The sequence below is a fragment of the Oncorhynchus tshawytscha genome, linkage group LG03 (genome assembly GCF_018296145.1).
Source record: "Oncorhynchus tshawytscha isolate Ot180627B linkage group LG03, Otsh_v2.0, whole genome shotgun sequence".
Classification (NCBI taxonomy): domain Eukaryota; kingdom Metazoa; phylum Chordata; class Actinopteri; order Salmoniformes; family Salmonidae; genus Oncorhynchus; species Oncorhynchus tshawytscha.
Genome location: NC_056431.1, coordinates 9,038,248 through 9,060,799, shown reverse-complemented (window position 1 = coordinate 9,060,799; position 22,552 = coordinate 9,038,248). Strand labels below are relative to the sequence as shown.

Sequence of the window (22,552 nt, the reverse complement as noted above, 5' to 3'; positions counted from 1 at the left end):
GTGATTGACTGTAGACCCTGCCACATACCTCTTGTGTCTGAGCCGTTGAATTGAGATTCTACTTTGTCTCTGTACTGGCGCTTAGCTTGTTTGATAGCCTTGCGGAGGGAATAGCTGCACTGTTTGTATTCAGCCATGTTACCAGACACCTTGCCCTGATTAAAAGCAGTGGTTCGTGCCTTCAGTTTCACACGAATGCTGCCATCAATCCACGGTTTCTGGTTAGGGAATGTTTTAATCGTTGCTATGGGAACAACATCTTCAACGCACGTTCTAATGAACTCGCACACCGTATCAGCGTATTCGTCAATGTTGTTGTCTGACGCAATACGAAACATCTCCCAGTCCACGTGATGGAAGCAGTCTTGGAGTGTGGAGTCAGCTTGGTCGGACCAGCGTTGGACAGACCTCAGCGTGGGAGCTTCTTGTTTTAGTTTCTGTCTGTAGGCAGGGATCAACAAAATGGAGTCGTGGTCAGCTTTTCCAAAGGGGGCGGGGCAGGGCCTTATATGCGTCGCGGAAGTTAGAGTAACAATGATCCAGGGTCTTTCCACCCCTGGTTGCGCAATCGATATGCTGATAAAATTTAGGGAGTCTTGTTTTCAGATTAGCCTTGTTAAAATCCCCAGCTACAATGAATGCAGCCTCCGGATAAATCGTTTCCAGTTTGCAGAGAGTTAAATAAAGTTCGTTCAGAGCCATCGATGTAGCTACACTTCTCGGGGTCCAAACAAGATGAAGGCGATTACATCGCAAAAAATAAAACAGTACATCATACAACACATTATTACACCACTACTCTACCACTACATTCAGTATCTACAATACAAAATGGATAATACCACAATACAACAACATTACAATGTGTGTGCGTATGTGTGCGTCTCTTTACAGTCCACATTGTTCCATAAGGTGTAGTTTTATCTGTTTTTCAAATCAGATTTTTACTGCTTGCATGAGTTAATTGATGTGCAATAGAGTTCCATGTAATCATGGCTCTGTCTAGTACTGTGCCTTTATCGGTGTCTGTTCTGGACTTGGAGACTGAAGAGACCCCTGGCGGTATGTCTTGTGGGGTATGCATGGGTGTCTGAGCTGTGTGCTAGTCACTTGAACAGACAGCTTGGTGCTTTCATCATTTCATCATCATACCTCTCACAAAGACAAGTAGTACTAGTGATGCAGTCAATCTATCCTCTACTTTGAGCCATGAGAGATCGACATGCATGTTATTGATGTTAGCTCGCTGTGTACATTAAAGGACCAGCCGTGCTGCTCTGTTCTGGGGCAACTGTCATTTGTCGATGTCCCTCTTTGTGGCACTTTACCATATGACTGGGCAGTAGTCCAGCTGCAACAACTAGGGCCTGTAGGACTTGTTTTGTTGATAGTGATGTCAAGAAAGCAGAGTAGCACTTTATTACGCACAGACCTCTCCACATTTTTGCTACCGTTGCATCAATATGTTTTGACTGTGACAGTTTCTAATCCAGAATTACACAACGCAGTTTAGTCTCAACTTGCTCAATTTCCACATTATTCATTACAATATTAAGTTGAGGTTTAGGGTTTAGTGAATGGTTAGTTAAAGTTTTGAGAAATATTTAGGACTAGCTAATTACTTGTCATCCATTCGAAAACTGATAGCAGGTCTTTGTTGTGTTGCAGTGATTTCACTTGCAGTGGTAGCTGACGTGTACGATGTTGAGTCATCCGCATAAATAGACACCACAGGCTTTGCTCAGTGCCAGTGGCATGTCATTAGTAAAGGATTGAAAAAAGTAAGGGGCCTAGTCAGCTGCCACTATTTTTTCCAAAAGTTTACTAAGGGTTGGTAGCAGGTTGATTGGTTGCCTGTTTGAACCAGTAAAGGGTGCTTTGCTCTTCTTGGGTACCGGAATGACTTTTGCTTCCTTCCAGGCCTGAGGGCGCACACTTTCCTGTAGGCTTACATTGAAGAGATGGCAAATAGGAGTGGCACTATAGTCCACCATCATCCTTAGTAATTTTCCATCCAACTTGTCAGACCCAGGTGGTTTGTCATTGATGATAGACCATTTTTCACCTCTTCCACGCTCACTTTACAGAATTCAAAATGACAACGTTTGTCCTTCATAATTCAGTCAGTTATTCATGGATGTGTAAGGGCAGAGTTTGTTGTTGGTTACATGCCTACATTTTCTAATCTTGCCAATGAAAAAATCATTAAAATAGTTGGCAATATCAGTTGGTTTTGTGATGAATAAGCCATCTGATTCAATGAGCTGAGTTTGGCTTTTTGCCCAAAATTTCATTAAGGTGCTCCAAAGCTTTCTACTGTCATCCTTTATATCATTTATCTTTGTTTCATAGTAAAACATGTTCTTATTTTTGTTTAGTTAAGTAACATTTTTTATTTTGTTTAACCTTTATTTAATTATGCAAGTCAGTTAAGAACAGATTCTTATTTACAATGTTAGCCTACCAAAAGGCCTCATGCGGGGACGGAGGCTGGGTTTAAAAATATAGGACAAAACACACATCACGACGAGAGACACTACATAAAGAGAAACCGAAGACAACACATCATGGCAGAATCGCATGACAACAAAGCATGGTAGCAACACATGACAACAATACTCAATTTATAGTAAGTTTGCCAATCAGCTGTGCAGCTAGACTTATTTGCCATTCCTTTTGCCTCATCCCTCTCAACCAGGGATTTAACTGTTATTTACATTCGTTTTCCCAACGGGTGCATGCTTATTAGTAACTGGAATAAGCAATTTCATAAAGTGCAATGTCCAGTTGCTCCTCATTACAAACCCCCAGACCAGCAAATATTATTTACATCTTCAACATATGAATCATTACACTATACACTATTTATACACTATATTAGGCCCAGCCTTTGGTTTTCCTAGATATAACTTCTATATTTTGATCACTATATCTGATGAATGTGTAGATTTCTGCAGCATCAGTAAATATGTGATCAATACATTTGGATGATTCCATTCCTGTGCTGTTTGTAAATACAGTGGTAGGTTGATTGATAAGCTGAACCAGGTTGCAGGCACTTGTTATAGTTTGAGGCTTTGTCTTGAGTGGACAGCTTGATGAATGCCCGTAATTTTTTAGGTTACCCAGAAAATATACCTGTCTGTTGATATCACATACATTATCAAGCATTTCACACATATTGTCCAGATAGTGACTGTTAGCACTTGGTTGGATTGTGGTTGGGTTAACTGTACCTGATATACAGTATGTGATGTGGTTGTGTTAGCTATACCTGATTTCAGGGTTGGGGGTTGTGTTAGCTGTACCTGATTTCAGGATTGGGGTTGTGTTAGCTATACCTGATCTCAGGGTTGGGGTTGTGTTAGCTATACCTGATTTCAGGGTTGGGGTTGTGTTAGCTATACCTGATTTCAGGGTTGGGGTTGTGTTAGCTGTACCTGATCTCAGGGTTGGGGTTGTGTTAGCTGTACCTGATTTCAGGGTTGGGGTTGTGTTAGCTGTACCTGATTTCAGGGTTGGGGTTGTGTTAGCTATACCTGATTTCAGGGTTGGGGTTGTGTTAGCTATACCTGATTTCCGGGTTGGGGTTGTGTTAGCTATACCCGATCTCAGGGTTGGGGTTGTGTTAGCTATACCCGATCTCAGGGTTGGGGTTGTGTTAGCTATACCTGATCTCAGGGTTGGGGTTGTGTTAGCTGTACCTGATCTCAGGGTTGGGGTTGTGTTAGCTGTACCTGATCTCAGGGTTGGGGTTGTGTTAGCTGTACCTGATCTTGGGGTTGTGTTAGCTGTACCTGATCTCAGGGTTGGGGTTGTGTTAGCTGTACCTGATCTTGGGGTTGTGTTAGCTGTACCTGATCTCAGGGTTGGGGTTGTGTTAGCTGTACCTGATTTCAGGGTTGCGGTAGCACAGGGCCTGTGCCAGCAGCTCAGAAGTCTGTTGGAAGCAGTGGCTTAGCTCATCTAACTTCTGCTCCATGGAGATGATGCGCTGCTCCAGCTCCCGGTAAGAGTTGTTCCAGTTCGCACTCAAGTCGCACATGATCATCTGCATCTGTTCACCATCAATCAACCAACCAAACAAACAAACAACCAAACATGATCATCTGCATCTGTTCACCATCAATCAACCAAACAACCAACCAACCAAACATGATCATCTGCATCTGTTCACCATCAATCAACCAACCAAACAAACAAACAACCAAACATGATCATCTGCATCTGTTCACCATCAATCAACCAAACAACCAACCAACCAAACATGATCATCTGCATCTGTTCCCCATCAATCAACCAAACATGATCATCTGCATCTGTTCACCATCAATCAACCAACCAAACAAACAACCAAACATGATCATCTGCATCTGTTCACATTCAATCAACCAACCAAACATGATCATCTGTATCTGTTCACCATCAATCAACCAAACAAACAAACAAATATGATCTACTGCATCTGTTCACCATCGATCAACCATCAATCAACCAAACAAACAAACATCATTTGCATCTGTTCACCATTAATCAACCAAACAGAGCATTCACCCAATGCTAGTTGTTTTGTGTTTTTTATCGTTATTTGTCATAACAACACAAGCATGCCAAACAAAATCCAAACATGGAAATCAGATAAACCCAGACTTAACCCCAGATGAGCTGAGAGTGACAGTGGCAACTCTCTTGGGGGAAACAACTCCCTAGGGTAGTTAAAACACTGAGGGGAACCACATATGACACATGTACATATCTCCCTCCTAAAAATTGTCTCCTGTGACCGTTTCTTCCTCATAAACACTGGTTCCTGTGTTCGATATACATATGAGCTGGACTTGCACAAATATATTGATCAATTTAATTAATAAAAGTGCTCACCACCCATTAACTATAGCCATTTTCTATAGTTGTGCATTCTTTGCCAGGTATACTGCCCATTAGGTAAGAAGCTCTGACTCTAGGATTACATCACAGAGTGACTTGAACCTTCTGCTAGAACTAATGCCTGTTTTATAGAGTTTTATGTGTCTTTTACAGACATTTTATGTGTCTCAACACCTAGTAATAAATTACACAGCAACTTTAATATACTGGATAATGGTCTGTGTGAGACTGTGGTTATTACCTGGAACTGGGTTATCCTGCGTGTGGTGTGTGTGTGTGTGTGTGTGTGTCAAATATGTCGACACAGCTCTGCCGTGAGTTGTTCTAGCCTACTGTATGGTGTGGTGTGTGTGTGTGTGTGTGTGTGTCAAATATGTCGACACAGCTCTGCCGTGAGTTGTTCTAGCCTACTGTATGGTGTGGTTGGTTTACCTTGGGCAGGTCGACCATCTCACTGGCGTAATCTCTCAGCTTCCTTTGTTTGAGGCGCAGGTGCCGGAATCTGTCCAAAACAGACAAAGGACATAGCAACATCTTAGTATGATAACGGTGTGATAGTGACCTTAAATAAATGCCTGGGCCTGAAGTGAGAAACTGTCATTACTGCCACTTCTACCCATTACAGTATAGATTTGTTTGGGTACTGTGTGCGCTATAGAGGGTCCCCTTCACTGAACATACACAACACCCCTTATACTAACAATTACACAATCCTTTGGCTTTGAGAAAAGCTGAGGTACATAATAAACAGTTGCTTCAGGCTTAAAAAGGCAATCAGCTATAGAAACAAGAACATAGGGTTCTCCCTCCCCCTGTTTAGGTAAAAAGTTGAGGGAAGGAGCTGTAGAAATGAAACGACTCACATTCATAGACAGGGCTAAGGATGCAAGAACTGACCATCCATGCTATCAAAATTATAGTTTTAACTATGTTTGTTTACATTTACTTTGTTTAAAAACATTGGAGCATAACTAGCTTATATTTTGGGTTCTGATGAGGCACAACAGTTGAACTAAACTGATGAGGCATTTATAAGTCATACTCTTCAAGAATCAATGGGTAGAGGAGACCAGGGTTGGTTACTCTTGTGTGTATTTCTCAGCACTAGTATATCTTACAAGATAATGTTTTAATATTAGGAGAAGGACCAAGGTCTTCGGTTGAAATGGGGACCCTTTTTATCCTCATATCTTATTCTAACATGGAGTTTTAAGCCATCAAACACACTCTGTCCACTTGTGACAACCAGCCCCATCGTGGGGTTGGATGTCACACAGTATGTTGTTGGTTTTCACAATGTTTGCTAGTAGTTTATTCCTTTTGTAACAGGAAATGAAGCGATATAACATACAGTCTAACAAATAGCCTTTCTTTGATTGAACAATATTCCTGACCAAATTCAGCATTTTATGTCGTGAGAATATCATATGACATTGAGTAAAAGTGTATGTACGTGTGTTTAGTTTAGTTCATTAAGATCCCCATTAGCTACTGCACATGCAGCAGCTACTCTTCCTGAGGTCCTCATAAAACATACAAATACATGACAAAGTACAGAACAGTTGCCCTCAGGACAGCCTCAATTCATCAAGGCATGGACTCTACAAGGTATCGAAATAATTCCACAGGGATTCTGGCCCATGTTGACTCCAATACTTCCCACACTTGTGTCAAGTTGGCTGGAAGTCCTTTGTGTGGTGGACCATTCTTGATACACAAGGGAAACTGTTGAGCGTTAAAACCCCAGCAGCGCTGCAGTTCTTGACACAAACTGATGTGCCTGGCACCTACTAACATACCCCGTTTAAAGGCACTTAAATATTTTATCTTGCCCATTCACCCTCTGAATGGCACACATACACAATCCATGTCTCAATTGTGTCAAGTCACCTCCCCTTCACCCTACTGATTGAAGTGAATTTAACAATTGACATCAATAAGGGATCATAGCTTTCACCTGGATTCACCTGGTCAGTCTATGCCATGGAAAGAGCAGGTGTTCTTAATGTTTGTACACTCAGTGTATATTCATATTATTATATACAGTACAGTTAAATCAGATCTTTAGAAAGAGGAGAGGCGCTGTGATACAGTATTGTATGTTTATTATCAGTTTTTTAAAGCTAAACTTGCTTTTTGCCTGAGTAACCTCTGGTGGCAGAGCATTCCACTATGACATGGCGCTATACATAACTAAGCAACGGATAAAATCTGTTTTTGGTTTGGGTACCGTGAAGAAAACCCATAGTGGCATGTCTGGTGGGGAATGTGTCTTTTTCAAGTGTATGTAAATAGATTATACAAGTGGTTAGGCATATTGCAACACACAAATGTTTCTTCAAAAGACTAGAGGAGAGTAGTCAATTTCTCCTCAACCATGAGACCATCATGCATGTTGTTGATGTTAGTTCTGTTTGTGCAGTTAAGGGCAAGGCACACTGCTTTGTTTTGAGCCAGCTGCAGCTTTGCTAGGTCTTTCTTTGCTGAACCTGACCATAACACCAGACAGTAATTAAGATGGGACAAGATCAGAGCCTGAACAACTAGTACAGTTGATATGTGTCACAAACACAGAACATATTTTTATAACAACTTTGTCAATATAACTTGACCTTGATAACATATGTTACTCCCTGGAGTTCAGCTTCTTCAACTTGTTCAATGGTCACATCCTGGTCACATCTTGCACAACTCCAGTTGAGGTTTAGGTCTAAGAGAATGCTTTTAACCAAATACAATGCTTTTGGTTTTAGATGTATTTAAGGACAGTTTATTGTTAATTACCCACTCTGACTGAAGTCGGACGTTTACATACAGTCGTGACCAAAAGTTTGAAGAATGACCCAAATATTAATTTTCACGAAGTTTGCTGCTTCAGTGTCTTTAGATATTTTTGTCAGATGTTACTATGGAATACTGAAGTATAATTACAAGCATTTCATAAGTGTCAAAGGCTTTTATTGACAAGTACATGAAGTTGATGCAAAGAGTCAATATTTGCAGTGTTGACCCTTCTTTTTCAAGACCTGCAATCCGCCCTGGAATGCTGTCAATTAACTTCGGGGCCACATCCTGACTGATGGCAGCCCATTCTTGCATAATCAATGCTTGGAGTTTGTCAGAATTTGTGGGTTGTTGTTTGTCCACACGCCTCTTGAGGATTGACCACAAGTTCTCCATGTGATAAAGATCTGGGAAGTTTCCTGGCCATGGACCCAAAATATCGATGTTTTGTTCCCCGATCCACTTAGTTATCACTTTTGCCTTATGGCAAGGTGCTCCATCATGCTGGAAAAGGCATTGTTCATCACCAAACTGTTCCTGGATGGTTGGGAGAAGTTGCTCTCGGAGGATGTGTTGGTACCATTCTTTATTCATGGCTGTGTTCTTAGGCAAAATTGTGAGAGAGCCCACTCCCTTGGCTGAGAAGCAACCCCACACATGAATGGTCTCAGGATGCTTTACTGTTGGCATGACACAGGACTAATGGTAGAGCTCACCTTGTCTTCTCCGGACAAGCTTTTTTCCGGATGCCCCAACCAATCAGAAAGGAGATTCATCAGAGAACATGACTTTACCCCAGTCCTCAGCAGTCCAATCCCTGTACCTTTTGCAGAATATCAGTCTGTCCCTGATGTTTTTCCTGGAGAGAGTGGCTGTTTTTTTGCTGCCCTTCTTGACACCAGGAAAACCTCCAAATGTCTTTGCCTCATTCTGCGTGCAGATGCACTCACACCTGCCTGCTGCCATTCCTGAGCAAGCTCTGTACTGGTGGTGCCCTGATCCCACAGCTGAATCTACTTTAGGACATGGTCCTGGTGCTTGCTGGGCTTTCTTGGGTGCCCTGAAGCCTTCTTCACAACAATTGAACCGCTCTCCTTGAAGTTCTTGATGATCCGATAAATGGTTGATTTTGGTGCAATCTTACTGGCAGCAATAACCTTGCCTGTGAAGCCCTTTTTGTGCAAAGCAATGATGATGGCACGCGTTTCATTGCAGGTAACCATGATTGACAGAGGAAGAACAATGATTCCAAGCACCACCCTCCTTTTGAAGCTTGCAGTCTGTTATTCGAACTCAATCAGAATGACAGAGTGATCTCCAGCCTTTTCCTCGTCAACACTCACACCTGTGTTAACGAGAGAATCACTGACATGATGTCAGCTGGTCCTTTTCTGGCAGGGCTGAAATGCAGTGGAAATGTTTTTTGGGGGATTCAGTTCATTTGCATGGCAAAGAGGGACTTTGCAATTAATTGCAATTCATCTGATCACTCTTCATAACATTCTGGAGTATATGCAAATTGCCATCAAACAAACTGAGGCAGCAGACTTTGTGAAAATGAATATTTGTGTCATTCTCAAAACTTTTGGCCACGACTGTACACCTTAGCCAAATACATTTAAACACAGTTTTTCACAATTCCTGACATTTAATCCTAGTAAAAATTCCCTGTCTTAGGTCAGTTAGGATCACCACTTTATTTTAAGAATGTGAAATGTCAGAATAATACTAGAAATAATGATTTATTTCAGCTTTTATTTCTTTCATCACATTCCCAGTGGGTCAGAAGTTTACATACACTCAATTAGTATTTGGTAGCATTGCCTTTAAATTGTTTAACTTGGGTCAAACATTTTGGGTAGCCTTCCACAAGCTTCCCACAATAAATTGGGTGAATTTTGGCCTATTCCTCCTGACAGAGCTGGTGTAACTGAGTCAGGTTTGTAGGCCTCCGTGCTCGCACACGCTTTTTCAGTTCTGCCCAAAAATGTTCTATAGGATTGAGGTCAGGGCTTTGTGATGGCCACTCCAATACCTTGACTTTGTTGTCCTTAAGCGATTTTGCCACAACTTTGGAAGTATGCTTGGGGTCATTGTCCAGTTGGAAGACCCATTTGCGACCAAGCTTTAACTCCCTGACTGATGTCTTGAGATGTTGCTTCAATATATCCACATAATTTTCCTTCCTTGTGATGCCATCTATTTTGTGAAGTGCACCAGTCCCTCCTGCAGCAAAGCACCCTCACAACATGATGCTGCCACCCCTGTGCTTCGCGGTTGGGATGGTGTTCTTCGGCTTGCAAGCCTCCCCCTTTTTCCTCCAAACATAAAGATGGTCATTATGGCCAAACAGTTCTATTTTTGTTTCATCAGACCAGAGGACATTTCTCCAAATAGTCCGATCTTTGTCCCCATGTGCAGTTGCAAACCGTAGTCTGACTTTTTTATGGCGGTTTGGAGCAGTGGCTACTTCTTTGCTGAGCGGCCTTTCAGGCTATGTTGATATCGGACTCGTTTTACTGCATGGTCCCATGGTGTTTATACTTTCGTACTATTGTTTGTACAGATGAACGTGGTACCTTCAGACGTTTGGAAATTGCTCCCAAGGATGAAGCACACTTGTGGAGGTCTATATATGTTTTTCTAGGGTCTGATTTCTTTTGATTTTCCCACGATGTCAAGCAAAGAGGCACTGAGTTTGAAGGCAGGCCTTGAAATACATCCACAGGTACACCTCCAATTGACTCAAATGATGACAATTATCAGAAGCTTCTAAAGCCATGACATAATTTTCTAGAATTTTCCAAGCTGTTTAAAGGCACAGTCAACTTAGTGTATGTAAACTTCTGACCCACTGAAATTGTGATACAGTGAATTATACTGTAAGTGAAATAATCTGTCTGAAAACAATTGTTGGAAAAATTACTTGTGTCATGCACAAAGTAGATGTCCTAACCGACTTGCCAAAACTATAGTTTGTTAACAAGAAATGTGTGGAGTGTTTGAAAAACTAGTTTTAATGACTCCAACCTAAGTGTTTGTAAACTTCTGAAGGAAGTGCAGCTCAGTTTCCACCTCATTTTGTGGGCAGTGAGCACATAGCCTGTATTCTCTTGAGAGCCATGTCTGCCTACGGCGGCCTTTCTCAATAGCAAGGCTATGCTCACTGAGTCTGTACATAGTCAAAGCTTTCCTTAATTTTGGGTCAGTCACAGTGGTCAGGTATTCTGCCGCTGTGTACTCTCTGTTTAGGGCCAAATAGCATTCTAGTTTGCTCTGTTTTTTTGTTAATTCTTTCCAATGTGTTAAGTAATTATCTTTTTGTTTTCTCATGATTTGGTTGGGTCTAATTGTGCTGCTGTCCTGGGGCTCTGTAGTGTGTGTTTGTGTTTGTGAACAGAGCCCCAGGACCAGCTTGCTTAGGGACTCTTCTCCAGGTTCATCTCTCTGTAGGTGATGGCTTTGTTATGGAAGGTTTGTGAATCGCTTCCTTTTAGGTGGTTGTAGAATTTAACCGCTCTTTTCTGGATTTTGATAATTAGTGGGTATCGGCCTAATTCTGCTCTGCATGCATTATTTGGTGTTCTACGTTGTACACGGAGGATATTTTTGCAGAATTCTGCGTGTAGAGTCTCAATTTGGTGTTTGTCCCATTTTGTGAAGTCTTGGTTGGTGAGCGGACCCCAGACCTCACAACCATAAAGGGCAATGGGCTCTATGACTGATTCAAGTATTTTTAGCCAAATCCTAATTGGTATATTGAAATTTATGTTTCTTTTGATGGCATAGAATGCCCTTCTTGCCTTGTCTCTCAGATTGTTCACAGCTTTGTGGAAGTTACCTGTGGCGCTGATGTTTAGGCCAAGGTATGTATAGTTTTTTGTGTGCTCTAGGGCAACAGTGTCTAGATGGAATTTGTATTTGTGGTCCTGGTGACTGGACCTTTTTTGGAACACCATTATTTTGGTCTTACTGAGATTTACTGTCAGGGCCCAGGTCTGACAGAATCTGTGCATAAGATCTAGGTGCTGCTGTAGGCCCTCCTTGGTTGGTGACAGAAGCACCAGATCATCAGCAAACAGCAGACATTTGACTTCGGATTCTAGCAGGTGGAGGCCGGGTGCTGCAGACTTTTCTAGTGCCCGCGCCAATTCGATATATATGTTGAAGAGGGTGGGGCTTAAGCTGCATCCCTGTCTAACCCCACGACCCTGTGTGAAGAAATGTGTGTGTTTTTTGCCAATTTTAACCGCACACTTGTTGTTTGTGTACATGGATTTTATAATGTCGTATGTTTTACCCCCAACACCACTTTCCATCAGTTTGTATAGCAGACCCTCATGCCAGATTGAGTCGAAGGCTTTTTTGAAATCAACAAAGCATGAGAAGACTTTGCCTTTGTTTTGGTTTGTTTGGTTGTCAATTAGGGTGTGCAGGGTGAATACATGGTCTGTTGTACGGTAATTTGGTAAAAAGCCAATTTGACATTTGCTCAGTACATTGTTTTCATTGAGGAAATGTACGAGTTTGCTGTTAATAATAATGCAGAGGATTTTCCCAAGGTTACTGTTGACACATATTCCACGGTAGTTATTGGGGTCAAATTTGTCTCCACTTTTGTGGATTGGGGTGATCAGTCCTTGGTTCCAAATATTGGGGAAGATGCCAGAGCTAAGTATGATGTTAAAGAGTTTTAGTATAGCCAGTTGGAATTTGTTGTCTGTATATTTGATCATTTCATTGAGGATACCATCAACACCACAGGCCTTTTTGGGTTGGAGGGTTTTTATTTTGTCCTTCTTCAATGTAATTGGAGAATCCAGTGGGTTCTGGTAGTCTTTAATAGTTGATTCTAAGATCTGTATTTGATCATGTATATGTTTTTGCTCTTTATTCTTTGTTATAGAGCCAAAAAGATTGGAGAAGTGGTTTACCCATACATCTCCATTTTGGATAGATAATTCTTCGTGTTGTTGTTTGTTTAGTGTTTTCCAATTTTCCCAGAAGTGGTTAGAGTCTATGGATTCTTCAATTGCATTGAGCTGATTTCTGACATGCTGTTCCTTCTTTTTCCGTAGTGTATTTCTGTATTGTTTTAGTGATTCACCGTAGTGAAGGCGTAGACTCAGGTTTTCCGGGTCTCTATGTTTTTGGTTGGACAGGTTTCTCAATTTCTTTCTTAGATTTTTGCATTCTTCATCAAACCATTTGTCATTATTGATAATTTTCTTCGGTTTTCTATTTGAGATTTTTAGATTTGATAGGCATCTTACGATCCATTTATTTTAGCCAATCATCAGCCATCTTAGTCAGTGCAGTACAAGTTGAGTGCCCTTCCCTATATGCACACTGAAAGTCAGTAGTTAACTTCCCCTGGGGAGACTGGATGTAGCATCTGCAGGTTGACCCTTTTAAGTTTATCGTGTTTGGCTCTTAGATACTGTCAATAACTCAACATCCAGGAGCCCTGCTTTGTGCTCAGAATGGGTAGATTGGAGAAATGTCTGTTGCTCCAATGTTTTCAACGTTTAGGGTTGGGAAAAAAACTACATTTAGATTCTAAGTTGGATGAAACCAGAACTGCCCCAGAATAAGAAAAACGGAAACCAATATTGCAGGGAACTTCCATCAAGCACTCATGTGCACTAAAATGTCCTAGTGGGGATGCCAGAGCCAAAGAACCGATGCATAAAAACCTGAAAAAGTACAAACAAAATTAGTCTCTAAATAGTAACTTAACTGATTTGGCTCTGTCTCCATTCCAAGGTGCTGGAAGTGTCTGCTCATGCTTTCTTTCCACCATGTATTTATAGTGGGTCTGCTAACTGTACAACAGGAAATGTAACCCCTCCACCCTAACAGGCATACTCTTTCTCTCCCACACACATGCACACACACACGCACACTATTATGAAGTCCTGCTGCCTGATAATGACTCACACATTCACACGTCTAAGCTTCCTTGATCTCCTGTGAAAGAGGTCAGGCAACCCCACACCTCACTCCACTTGTTATTAGCAGGAAGGCTATAATACATTGTCAAACAACATGGATGAACAACAATGAAAGTAGACATGAGGAAGCAGGCAGAGGACGTCAAAGTTCCCAAGTGCTATTATGGAGAAGGAGCTGTCATTCAGATTTGTTTTTTCGTCAAAACACAAGCAGTTTTTTGTTAGCTTTTCCAGTGTTTCTTAGTTGTGATTTGACTTCACATGATGGAAGTTCCTTCTTCTGAATTCTGTGTCAAATAAACGTTTCACTGTTTGTCAGATGACTATGTTGTATGCTTTACTCTATTCTAAAATCAAACTGTACTATTGTCAGTGAGTGTATCCACTTGATTGATGTCTAAAGTTGATTTTACATAGTGGCCTAATCTTTTACCGAAGGGGTGGAATGCCAAGCTTGTTTTGCTGGACAGTAGCATCCAAACAAAATAGACTCCGTTTAGTGTTGACAAAGAGTTAATGACCCATAAAAGCATCACAACACACACACTTTAGACGGCTTAGTGTTCTCAATGGTCTCTAAATGTATTGCTATTCTTCTGTTCTCCAGTGTTTCTGCAGAACAAATCTAGTTGAGATGAGATGTGTCAAGAAACCTGAAGATGCATATAGCAGTGGACAAACTGATGGCCTACTCCCATCTGAAATACAAAGGTTAATCTGTGATGAGGACTTACACTCTGATGGCCTCCAGTAGGCACCTCTGGTGTCTGCGGTGCTCTCCACTGTTGCGCTTGGTCAGGTTGGTGCGGTGCAGCAGCCAACACTCCCTCAGCACGTTGGCAGCAGCATGGCGGATCTGGGACAGACAGAGCACCAACATCTAGACCCAGTCAATCAAACGTGCAGCCCTAACGTGTACATGTGTGATACACACTCCTTTGTACAGAATGACTGTCACAGCTGGAGATAAGAGTATATGAAACGGTGATGCATTAAACTAACACTCATGCGTATAGCAGGATTAAGTTATAAAGAATTACCGCACTAACCGGAAGGATGACAGCATGTCATAGCATGGTGTCATCTTGGGGGCATGTTTATATCATGGTGCCATCTTGGGAGCATGTTTATATCAAGGTGCCATCATGGGAGCATGTTTATATCATGGTGCCATCTTGGGAGCATGTTTATATCATGGTGCCATCATGGGAGCATGTGTATATAATGGTGCCATCTTGGGAGCATGTTTATATCATGGGGCATGTTTATATAATGGTGCCATCATGGGAGCATGTTTATATCATGGTGCCATCTTGGGAGCATGTTTATATAATGGTGCCATCTTGGGAGCATGTTTATATCATGGTGCCATCATGGGAGCATGTTTATATCATGGTGCCATCATGGGAGCATGTTTATATCATGGTGCCATCTTGGGAACATGTTTATATCATGGTGCCATCATGGGAGCATGTTTATATCATGGTGCCATCATGGGAGCATGTTTATATCATGGTGCCATCATGGGAGCATGTTTATATCATGGTGCCATCTTGGAAGCATGTTTAGATCATGGTGCCATCTTGGGCGCATGTGTATATCATGGGAGCATGTTTATATCATGGTGCCATCATGGGAGCATGTTTATATCATGGTGCCATCATGGGAGCATGTTTATATCATGGTGCCATCTTGGGCGCATGTGTATATAATGGTGCCATCATGGGAGCATGTTTATATCATGGTGCCATCTTGGGAGCATGTTTATTTGCTGATTAAACTGCTGTTATGAAGTGAGAGGTAGTCCATGGTTAACGTTGATGAAAACAATGTTGCCTAGTGCAGAACTGGGTCAGGCGGGATGGACTGTACACTAATGTTTGCTACACGACGGTGTTTGCTAAAAACACAAACGGATGTATACGTACCCGTCATACAGGGAAAAATATTTGAGGATGCGAATAGGCATCAGTGGGTTACGGAAACATATTCCTCTTGTTTCTCGTTGATTCTATTAGTGTCTGCTCTCTTCCTGATGAGGACACTGTAACTGCCCTGCTATCTGAGCTTGGTGATGTCACTACAGCCAGGCGTTGTCTTGTGTTGTCCTCTGTGTGGGGTTATTATTAGGGGCCGTCAGGGGCCGTGCCCAGATGTCTTTCCTTATTCTTCCTGTCAACGTAAATCAGGGCAATGACGGACAACTCCGCAGGGACGCACACACACACACACCAAACAACTACAAACAGACGTAAGGATGCACCCAGTGAGAGGATGTGTTCAGTGCCAGGGAGGAAGTGGTTACATCCTCAGCAGACCTACAACCTCACATCCTCACACTGACAACACACTGCAGCCTGCAGCCAGGTATAGCCTACACCCTACACTGCCAACCTAGCGCTCAGCTAATGCTCAATCAGGTCAGTGGATTTCAAAGAATCATGCCATACACTACTTACATATTAGAGAATGATGGATATTCGGAAATGGATATGGAAATCATGCTAGCATCTTCCGTTGTGCTCGTTTATTTTCAGGTTGTTGATTCTTCTTCCCGGCGATAAGCAAACAGATGGATCCTGTCTGAGGCTTCAACATGAAGTAACCCCTCACCAACATACGCTTGCTCACTGTGTCCTCAGTTACGGCAGTGAGTACACACACACGACACACACATCATCTTATCCAGTTTCCTGTCGGTCCGAGCTCCCCATCCTGGCAGTCCCTTTCCTGACAGGGACACGATTATTTCCTCCTTTTGACGCCTTTTGGAGGCTAATAAGAGATTGGCGGGCCCCACCTCCCAAGCCCCCCAGTCCTTTTCCCACACTATCCTGTCCTCTGGAATGGTCTATTTAAAGAAAGAATAATATTATAAAAAGACTCCAAAATCATAACACGCGTGCGACGTGGAAAATATCGCTGCATCCACCCAGAAGGCCTCATCTGTTGTGTAAAGGGTTTTGTTTTTCTTGTGAGACCGAGGGAACCTTTGAAGGGAGCTGGCTGCTTCCGGTTATCAATGCAGGACAGTGGTTTGGATCTTCACAGTATGTTTTTCTTGTCATTCAGTTATTGGAAATATGGAGATAAATGACTCCTTGAACTGAGAGACACCCACAACATGCTCATTCATTACTGTCATTGTAGAGCCAGGTATTTTTACTGACCATGTGACCACCTGACCAGGAAAAACTCTAACTAAAGGTTAGAACTAGGGCCCAGAGTTTTCCTGACTAGGTGGACACATGGGATATGGAAAAACTCTGGTGCAGTCATTTTCCTCGTCTCACCCGTTTGGAGATCTGGATGTCCATCATGAAGAAGTGCACGTGTTTCTCTCCTTTGTTCAGCGCCAGCTTCTTGGTCATGACGGCCACCAGCATGGCGGTACAGGCCACACCCTATGGACAAACACACAGACAGCCACACCAACGTCACCATGGTTACCACCATCGCCATTTGTCATCCTCCTCGTGTCCCCTTGTGACCCGTAAGAGCGGGAGTCAGTCGGAATTCACAAAATGATCATGTCAACATTCTAAATCAGCCCTATAGCTTCAGGTTTGTTTGGCCAACATCAAGATAGACATCGCAATTTATTTTCAAGAAGTTATGACATAGTTGTGACTTGCTATAACTTGTACAAATATGGTGGGCCTATTTTGCCTATTTCGCCTAATAATACCAGTTACACTGAATTGACCTTATGTTTATGTGAGAGTGAAATGGTTAATCATATGCCACTGTGCCACTGATATAGTAGTATGGTTTACTCTGAGAATAGTAAACCATAAGGTCAACATTGTGCTATTGCTGGATAGGGAACAACTAAATGCTGACGAATGCTCAGGAACCCCACAGAGTGAATCTGTCACGTTCTGACCATAGTTCTTTTGTGTTTTCTTTGTTTTAGTGTTGGTCAGGACGTGAGTTGAGTGGGCATTCTATGTTGTGTGTCTAGTTTTCCCATTTCTATGTTTGGCCTGATATGGTTCTCAATCAGAGGCAGGTGTTAGTCATTGTCTCTGATTGGGAACCATATTTAGGTAGCCTGTTTTGTGTTGGGTTTTGTGGGTGGTTGTTTCTTGTCTTCTGTCTTTGTGTCTATGCACCAGATAGGACTGTTTTGGTTTTTCACATTTGTTGTTTTGGGTTTTTGTCGTGTTCACGTTTATGGTCTTTATTAAACATGTTGGAACTCTAACCACGCTGCGCTTTGGTCCGATCCTTCGTCCACAGAAGAAAACCGTTACAGAATCAGAGTGACTTGGCACTAAAAGTGACTATATTTCAGTGTGGTACAATAGTCTCAACACACTAATTCTTACTGTGTAATCTTAGATTACAATTCTAACCTATGGGGAGGTTTAACATAGTTAATTTACCATTGAGTGCAATTGTATATCAATATGTACTGTAATTGCACAAAGCTCACAGTTGTACCAATGTGTATCTACCTACAACGTAATTGCATTGTACCTGCCAGTGTAATTACTGTGGAAATACAGTACATGGTTTTAGAGACACAGTGTAATCATATCATTTAAAGATTAGACTGGTTTGAAAATGAACACCAATTTTTACCTGTTTTCCTTCCCTTGTTTGCATGAGTAAAATAGAGAGAGAGAGAGAGAGATCAAAGTCTGATTAAAAAAGAACAATCATATTAGCATGCAGGCCAAGGCTCACAATGAAACACGGTTTACAGTCTGGACACAGAGATAATGCTAAGAGCCATTTGGATGGATAAATCACAAATCCTGCACTAGTCCCCTGTCCCCTCCTAAGAGCTCCTAAAATACTCTGCTGCCTTCCTAACATCAACCAGCCCACTCACTGGTACTGATATGGGCATGACTGGAACCAAAGATCCCATGTGAATCTGCACCAGTGTAATCTGGGAATTCTAAGAGGCACAACATCCTTTCCATGGATCCATCCAAACCCCACTGATAGGATGTGTGGTGAGCACGCTGCTCTGCTCACCTCCCCAACACAGCTGGGACACTACCAGAGAGGCAGGCTAGCCCAGGGTAGATGTGCTGAGCCTAGGGGTCATTGACAGCCGAGCACTACAGGTGTGAGTACTGCTTCACTCATTGTCCTAGAGAGCTGCCCTGTTGGGAGTAGGAAACTTTTTTCTCAAGTCATTGGCACAGGTTGGCACGCCCTCCTGTTCCAGTGGTGCCAAAGGCTATAAACTACCTAAAAATGGAAATGGTGGAAAGTTTCCCCTTAAAAAAGGGGAAAGCTTATAAAAACAAGGGGAGAGGGAGAGAAAGAGGAGTGAAGGATAATTTTCCACTGTGTCAGGGAGGTGTCTCGGCCTGGCTCGCGCCCCTCTGCCGGTCTTGTGACTCTCCGTCGCTTATCTGCCCGGATCGGAAACGGACAGAGCTGAGGTGAGGCAGAGAGCCAAGTCCTTACAGCACAACAAGCAGAAAACACCCAGATACCTCCCTCCCTCTCCCTCTTCCTCTTCCCTCTCTCTCTCCCTGTACTAGTCACATGGCCCAAAACCCTTCAAAGTGCAAGATCCTGTTGGTAGCATGTATGAGAAACCTGTCCCCTGCATGTCCCCTTATGATATATGGGAAAAACCTGCAAGTCTGTGGAAGTGTGAAAGTCCTTGGAGTCATTGTGCAAAACAATCTGCAGGGGGACAAACAAATCGATTCAATGATTCGCAAGGGAAGCAAAAAGTTGTTCTTCCTACGTCGACGTACCACAAATGGACCTGGTAGCCATCTGCACGGGCTATATTCAACCCTGCCTAGAGTATATTGCAACATCTTGGCACAGCTCCTTGACTCAAACCCTCTCTGAACAACTCGAGCCCATACAGAAGCGTGCTTGCAGAACCATCCCTGGCACGGCATATCCTGGAAACAACAATGCTCTGACATCACTATCACTGCCCTCACTTCATGAGAGAAGAGAGAAACTGTACCTTGACTTTCCTTTTTCCCTGTTCAAGTCCCCCTTCACAGAACAGTTACCTGTCTGCCGAGGACAAGTGTCAGGCAGATCCCCCTGCTCTCTATTCCACATGCCAGGACTGAGAGATATAAAAGTCGCCCATTCCATACCTATGTACAGTACGAGGCAAAAGTTTGGACACACCTTCTCATTCCATGGTTTTTCTTTATTTTTTACTAGTTTCTACATTGTAGAATAATAGTGAAGAAATCAAGTTTGAAATAACACATATGAAATCATGTAGTAACCAAAAAAGTCTGAAACAAATCAACATATATGTTATATTTGAGATTCTACAAAGTAGCCACCCTTTGCCTTGATGACAGCTTTGCACACACTTGGCATTCTCTCAACCAGCTTCATGAGGTCGTCACCTGGAATGCATTTCAATTAACAGGTGTGCATTGTTAAAAATGTATTTGTGGAATTTCTTTCCTTCTTAATTTTTTTGAGCCAATCAGTTGTATTATTGGGTGGTATAAGGAAGATCGCCCTATTTGGTAAAAAATAATAATAATTATGGCCAGAACAGCTCAAATAAGCAAAGAGGAATGACAGTCCATTATTACTTTAAGACATGAAGATCAGTCAATGGGGAACATTTCAATAAGTTTCTTCAAGTGCAGTCGCAAAAACCATCAAGTGCTATGAGGAAACTGGCTCTCATGAGGACCGCCACAGGAAAGGAAGACCCAGAGTTACCTCTGCTGCAGACGATAAGTTCATTAGAGTTACCAGCCTCAGAAATTGCTGCCCAGATAAATGCTTCACAGAGTTCAAGTAACAGACACATCTCAACATCAACTGTTCAGAGGAGACTGTGTGAATCAGGCAAATTCATATTTGAATTGCTGCAAGAAACCACTACTAAAGGACACCAATAAGAAGAAGAGACTTGCTTGGGCAAAGAAACACAAGCAATGGCCATTAGAAAGGTTGAAATCTGTCCTTTGGTCGGATGAGTCCAAATTTGCGATTTATGGTTCCCACTGACGTTTCTTTGTGAGACGCAGAGTAGGTGAACGGATGATCTCTACATGTGTGGTTCCCACCTTGAAGCTTGGAGGAGGAGGTGGGATGGTGTGGGGGTGCTTTGCTGGTGACACTGTCTGTGATTTATTTAGAATTCAAGGCACACTTAACCAGCATGGCTACCACAGCATTCTGCATCGATATGCCATCCCATCTGGTTTCCACTTAGTGGAACTATAATTTGTTTTTCAACAGGACAATGACCCAACACACCTCCAGGCTGCCTAAGGACTATTTGACCAAGAAAGATAGTGATGGAGTTCTGCATCAGATGACCTGGCCTTCACAATCACCCAACCTCAACCTAATTGAGATGGTTTGGGATTAGTTGGACTGCAGAGTGAAGGAAAATCAGTCAACAAGTGCTCAGCATATGTGGGAACTCCTTCAAGACTGTTATAAAAGCATTCCAGGTGAAGCTGGTTGAGAGAATGCCAAGAGTGTGCAAAGCTGTCATTATGGCAAAGGGTGGCTACTTTGAAGAATCTCAAAAATAAAATATGTTTTGATTTGTTTAACACTTTTTTGGTTACATGCTTCTATTTGTGTTATTTCATAGTTTTGATGTCTTCGCTATTATTCTACAATGTAGAAACTAGTAAAAAATAAAGACTACCCCTTGAATGAGTAGGTGTGTCCAAACTTTTGACTGGTACTGTAGAAAACATAAAAAATAAAGAAAATCCCTTGAATGAGTAGGTGTGTCCAAACTTTTGACTGGTACTGTAAATTAACAAAACAAAACTTTGAGTCTCCTGAATGTACACATTGTCTTGAATTTCTCTTGTGATTTCAACTTCAAAGTTTTGTTGTGTATGTATTGTAATATCCAATCAACTATGATTTGATATCCATGTATTTCAGTTTCATTGACTGCCATGTGGATATGAGTAAAAATTAAATCTCCCTCTACTTCTCACTCTGCATCTCTCTCCCTCTGTCTCCCTCGCCCTCTCCGTCTCACTCTCCCTCTACCTCTGCATCTCCCTCTGCATTCCACTCTCCCTCACTCTCTCTACTCTCCTTTTCACTCCCCATCTCCCTCTTACGCTCCATTTTCCACCCCCTCCAACCTCCCACCTCTCACTCTCCCTTTACTCTCCATCTCCTTCTCAAATATTTTTCCATTGTAAAAACCTATCAACTCTTTGTACTCAGCATCAACCTACTTAACTGAGATATTGGCCTATATTCTTACTGGTGAGGGTCCATTGTTGAGTAAACAATGGAAGTTGAATATGACAATATATCATAGTGAAACTCCTTTGTTCTTTTCTATGACAGAACAACACCTGAAGTGTATTATTTAATGTAATTTCCATGGCATCCAGACTGCTTGACCATAAGAGTCGCAGCACTTTCACAAATTTCAAATATGCTTACAGTGTTTCAAATGAGCTTTTTTTCTACTGTGTGTACCTTTCTTACCAGTGGGTGTAACCAAAGTGTTTGAGTCACAGACATAACAATACATGAGTCAATGACCACACTGCTTTCGTCGTTGGACAAGAGAAAGGTCATATGTTATCATGTAGAGCACATTGGGGCTGCATTCTGTAAGAAACGTGCTATGAAAATAAAGTTCAATATTATCAGTGCCTGTACTCTTTGAGTTCACCCATAAAACCCACTGTAACCTTTCACATCTCCCCACCTCTGCTCAGTGCCGAGACATCTACATAACAACTACTCCAATGTGTGTGTGTGTGTGTGTGTGTGTGTGTGTGTGTGTGTGTGTGTGTGTGTGTGCGTGTGTGTGTGTGCGTGCGTGCGTGCGTGCGTGCGTGCGTGCGTGCGTGCGTGCGGTGTGTGTGTGTGCGTGTGTGTGATGAGAGAGTGCCTGGTACCAGAGAATCACTTCTCTGACCCATAAACAACCAAGACATCATCAGGCATTCTCCCCTGAACATGTC

General features: G+C 42.3%; 1 protein-coding gene across 2 annotated transcripts in view; it reads right to left on the bottom strand.

The window, feature by feature from the left end:
• Positions 1 to 22,552, bottom strand: part of LOC112226981 (intermediate conductance calcium-activated potassium channel protein 4-like) — a 46,495-nt gene that overhangs the window by 5,206 nt on the left and 18,737 nt on the right. The window contains exons 5-8 of one of the 2 annotated variants that reach the window (XM_024391741.2): positions 16,919 to 17,029; positions 14,360 to 14,481; positions 5,320 to 5,389; positions 3,891 to 4,057 (exon numbers count right to left, since the gene is read on the bottom strand). In XM_024391741.2, coding sequence (XP_024247509.2) covers positions 3,891 to 4,057; positions 5,320 to 5,389; positions 14,360 to 14,481; positions 16,919 to 17,029 — 470 coding nt within the window. Of the gene's footprint in view, positions 1 to 3,890; positions 4,058 to 4,117; positions 4,374 to 5,319; positions 5,390 to 14,359; positions 14,482 to 16,918; positions 17,030 to 22,552 lie in introns of those variants that run through there. The other variant, XM_042309388.1, reaches the window with a different exon arrangement.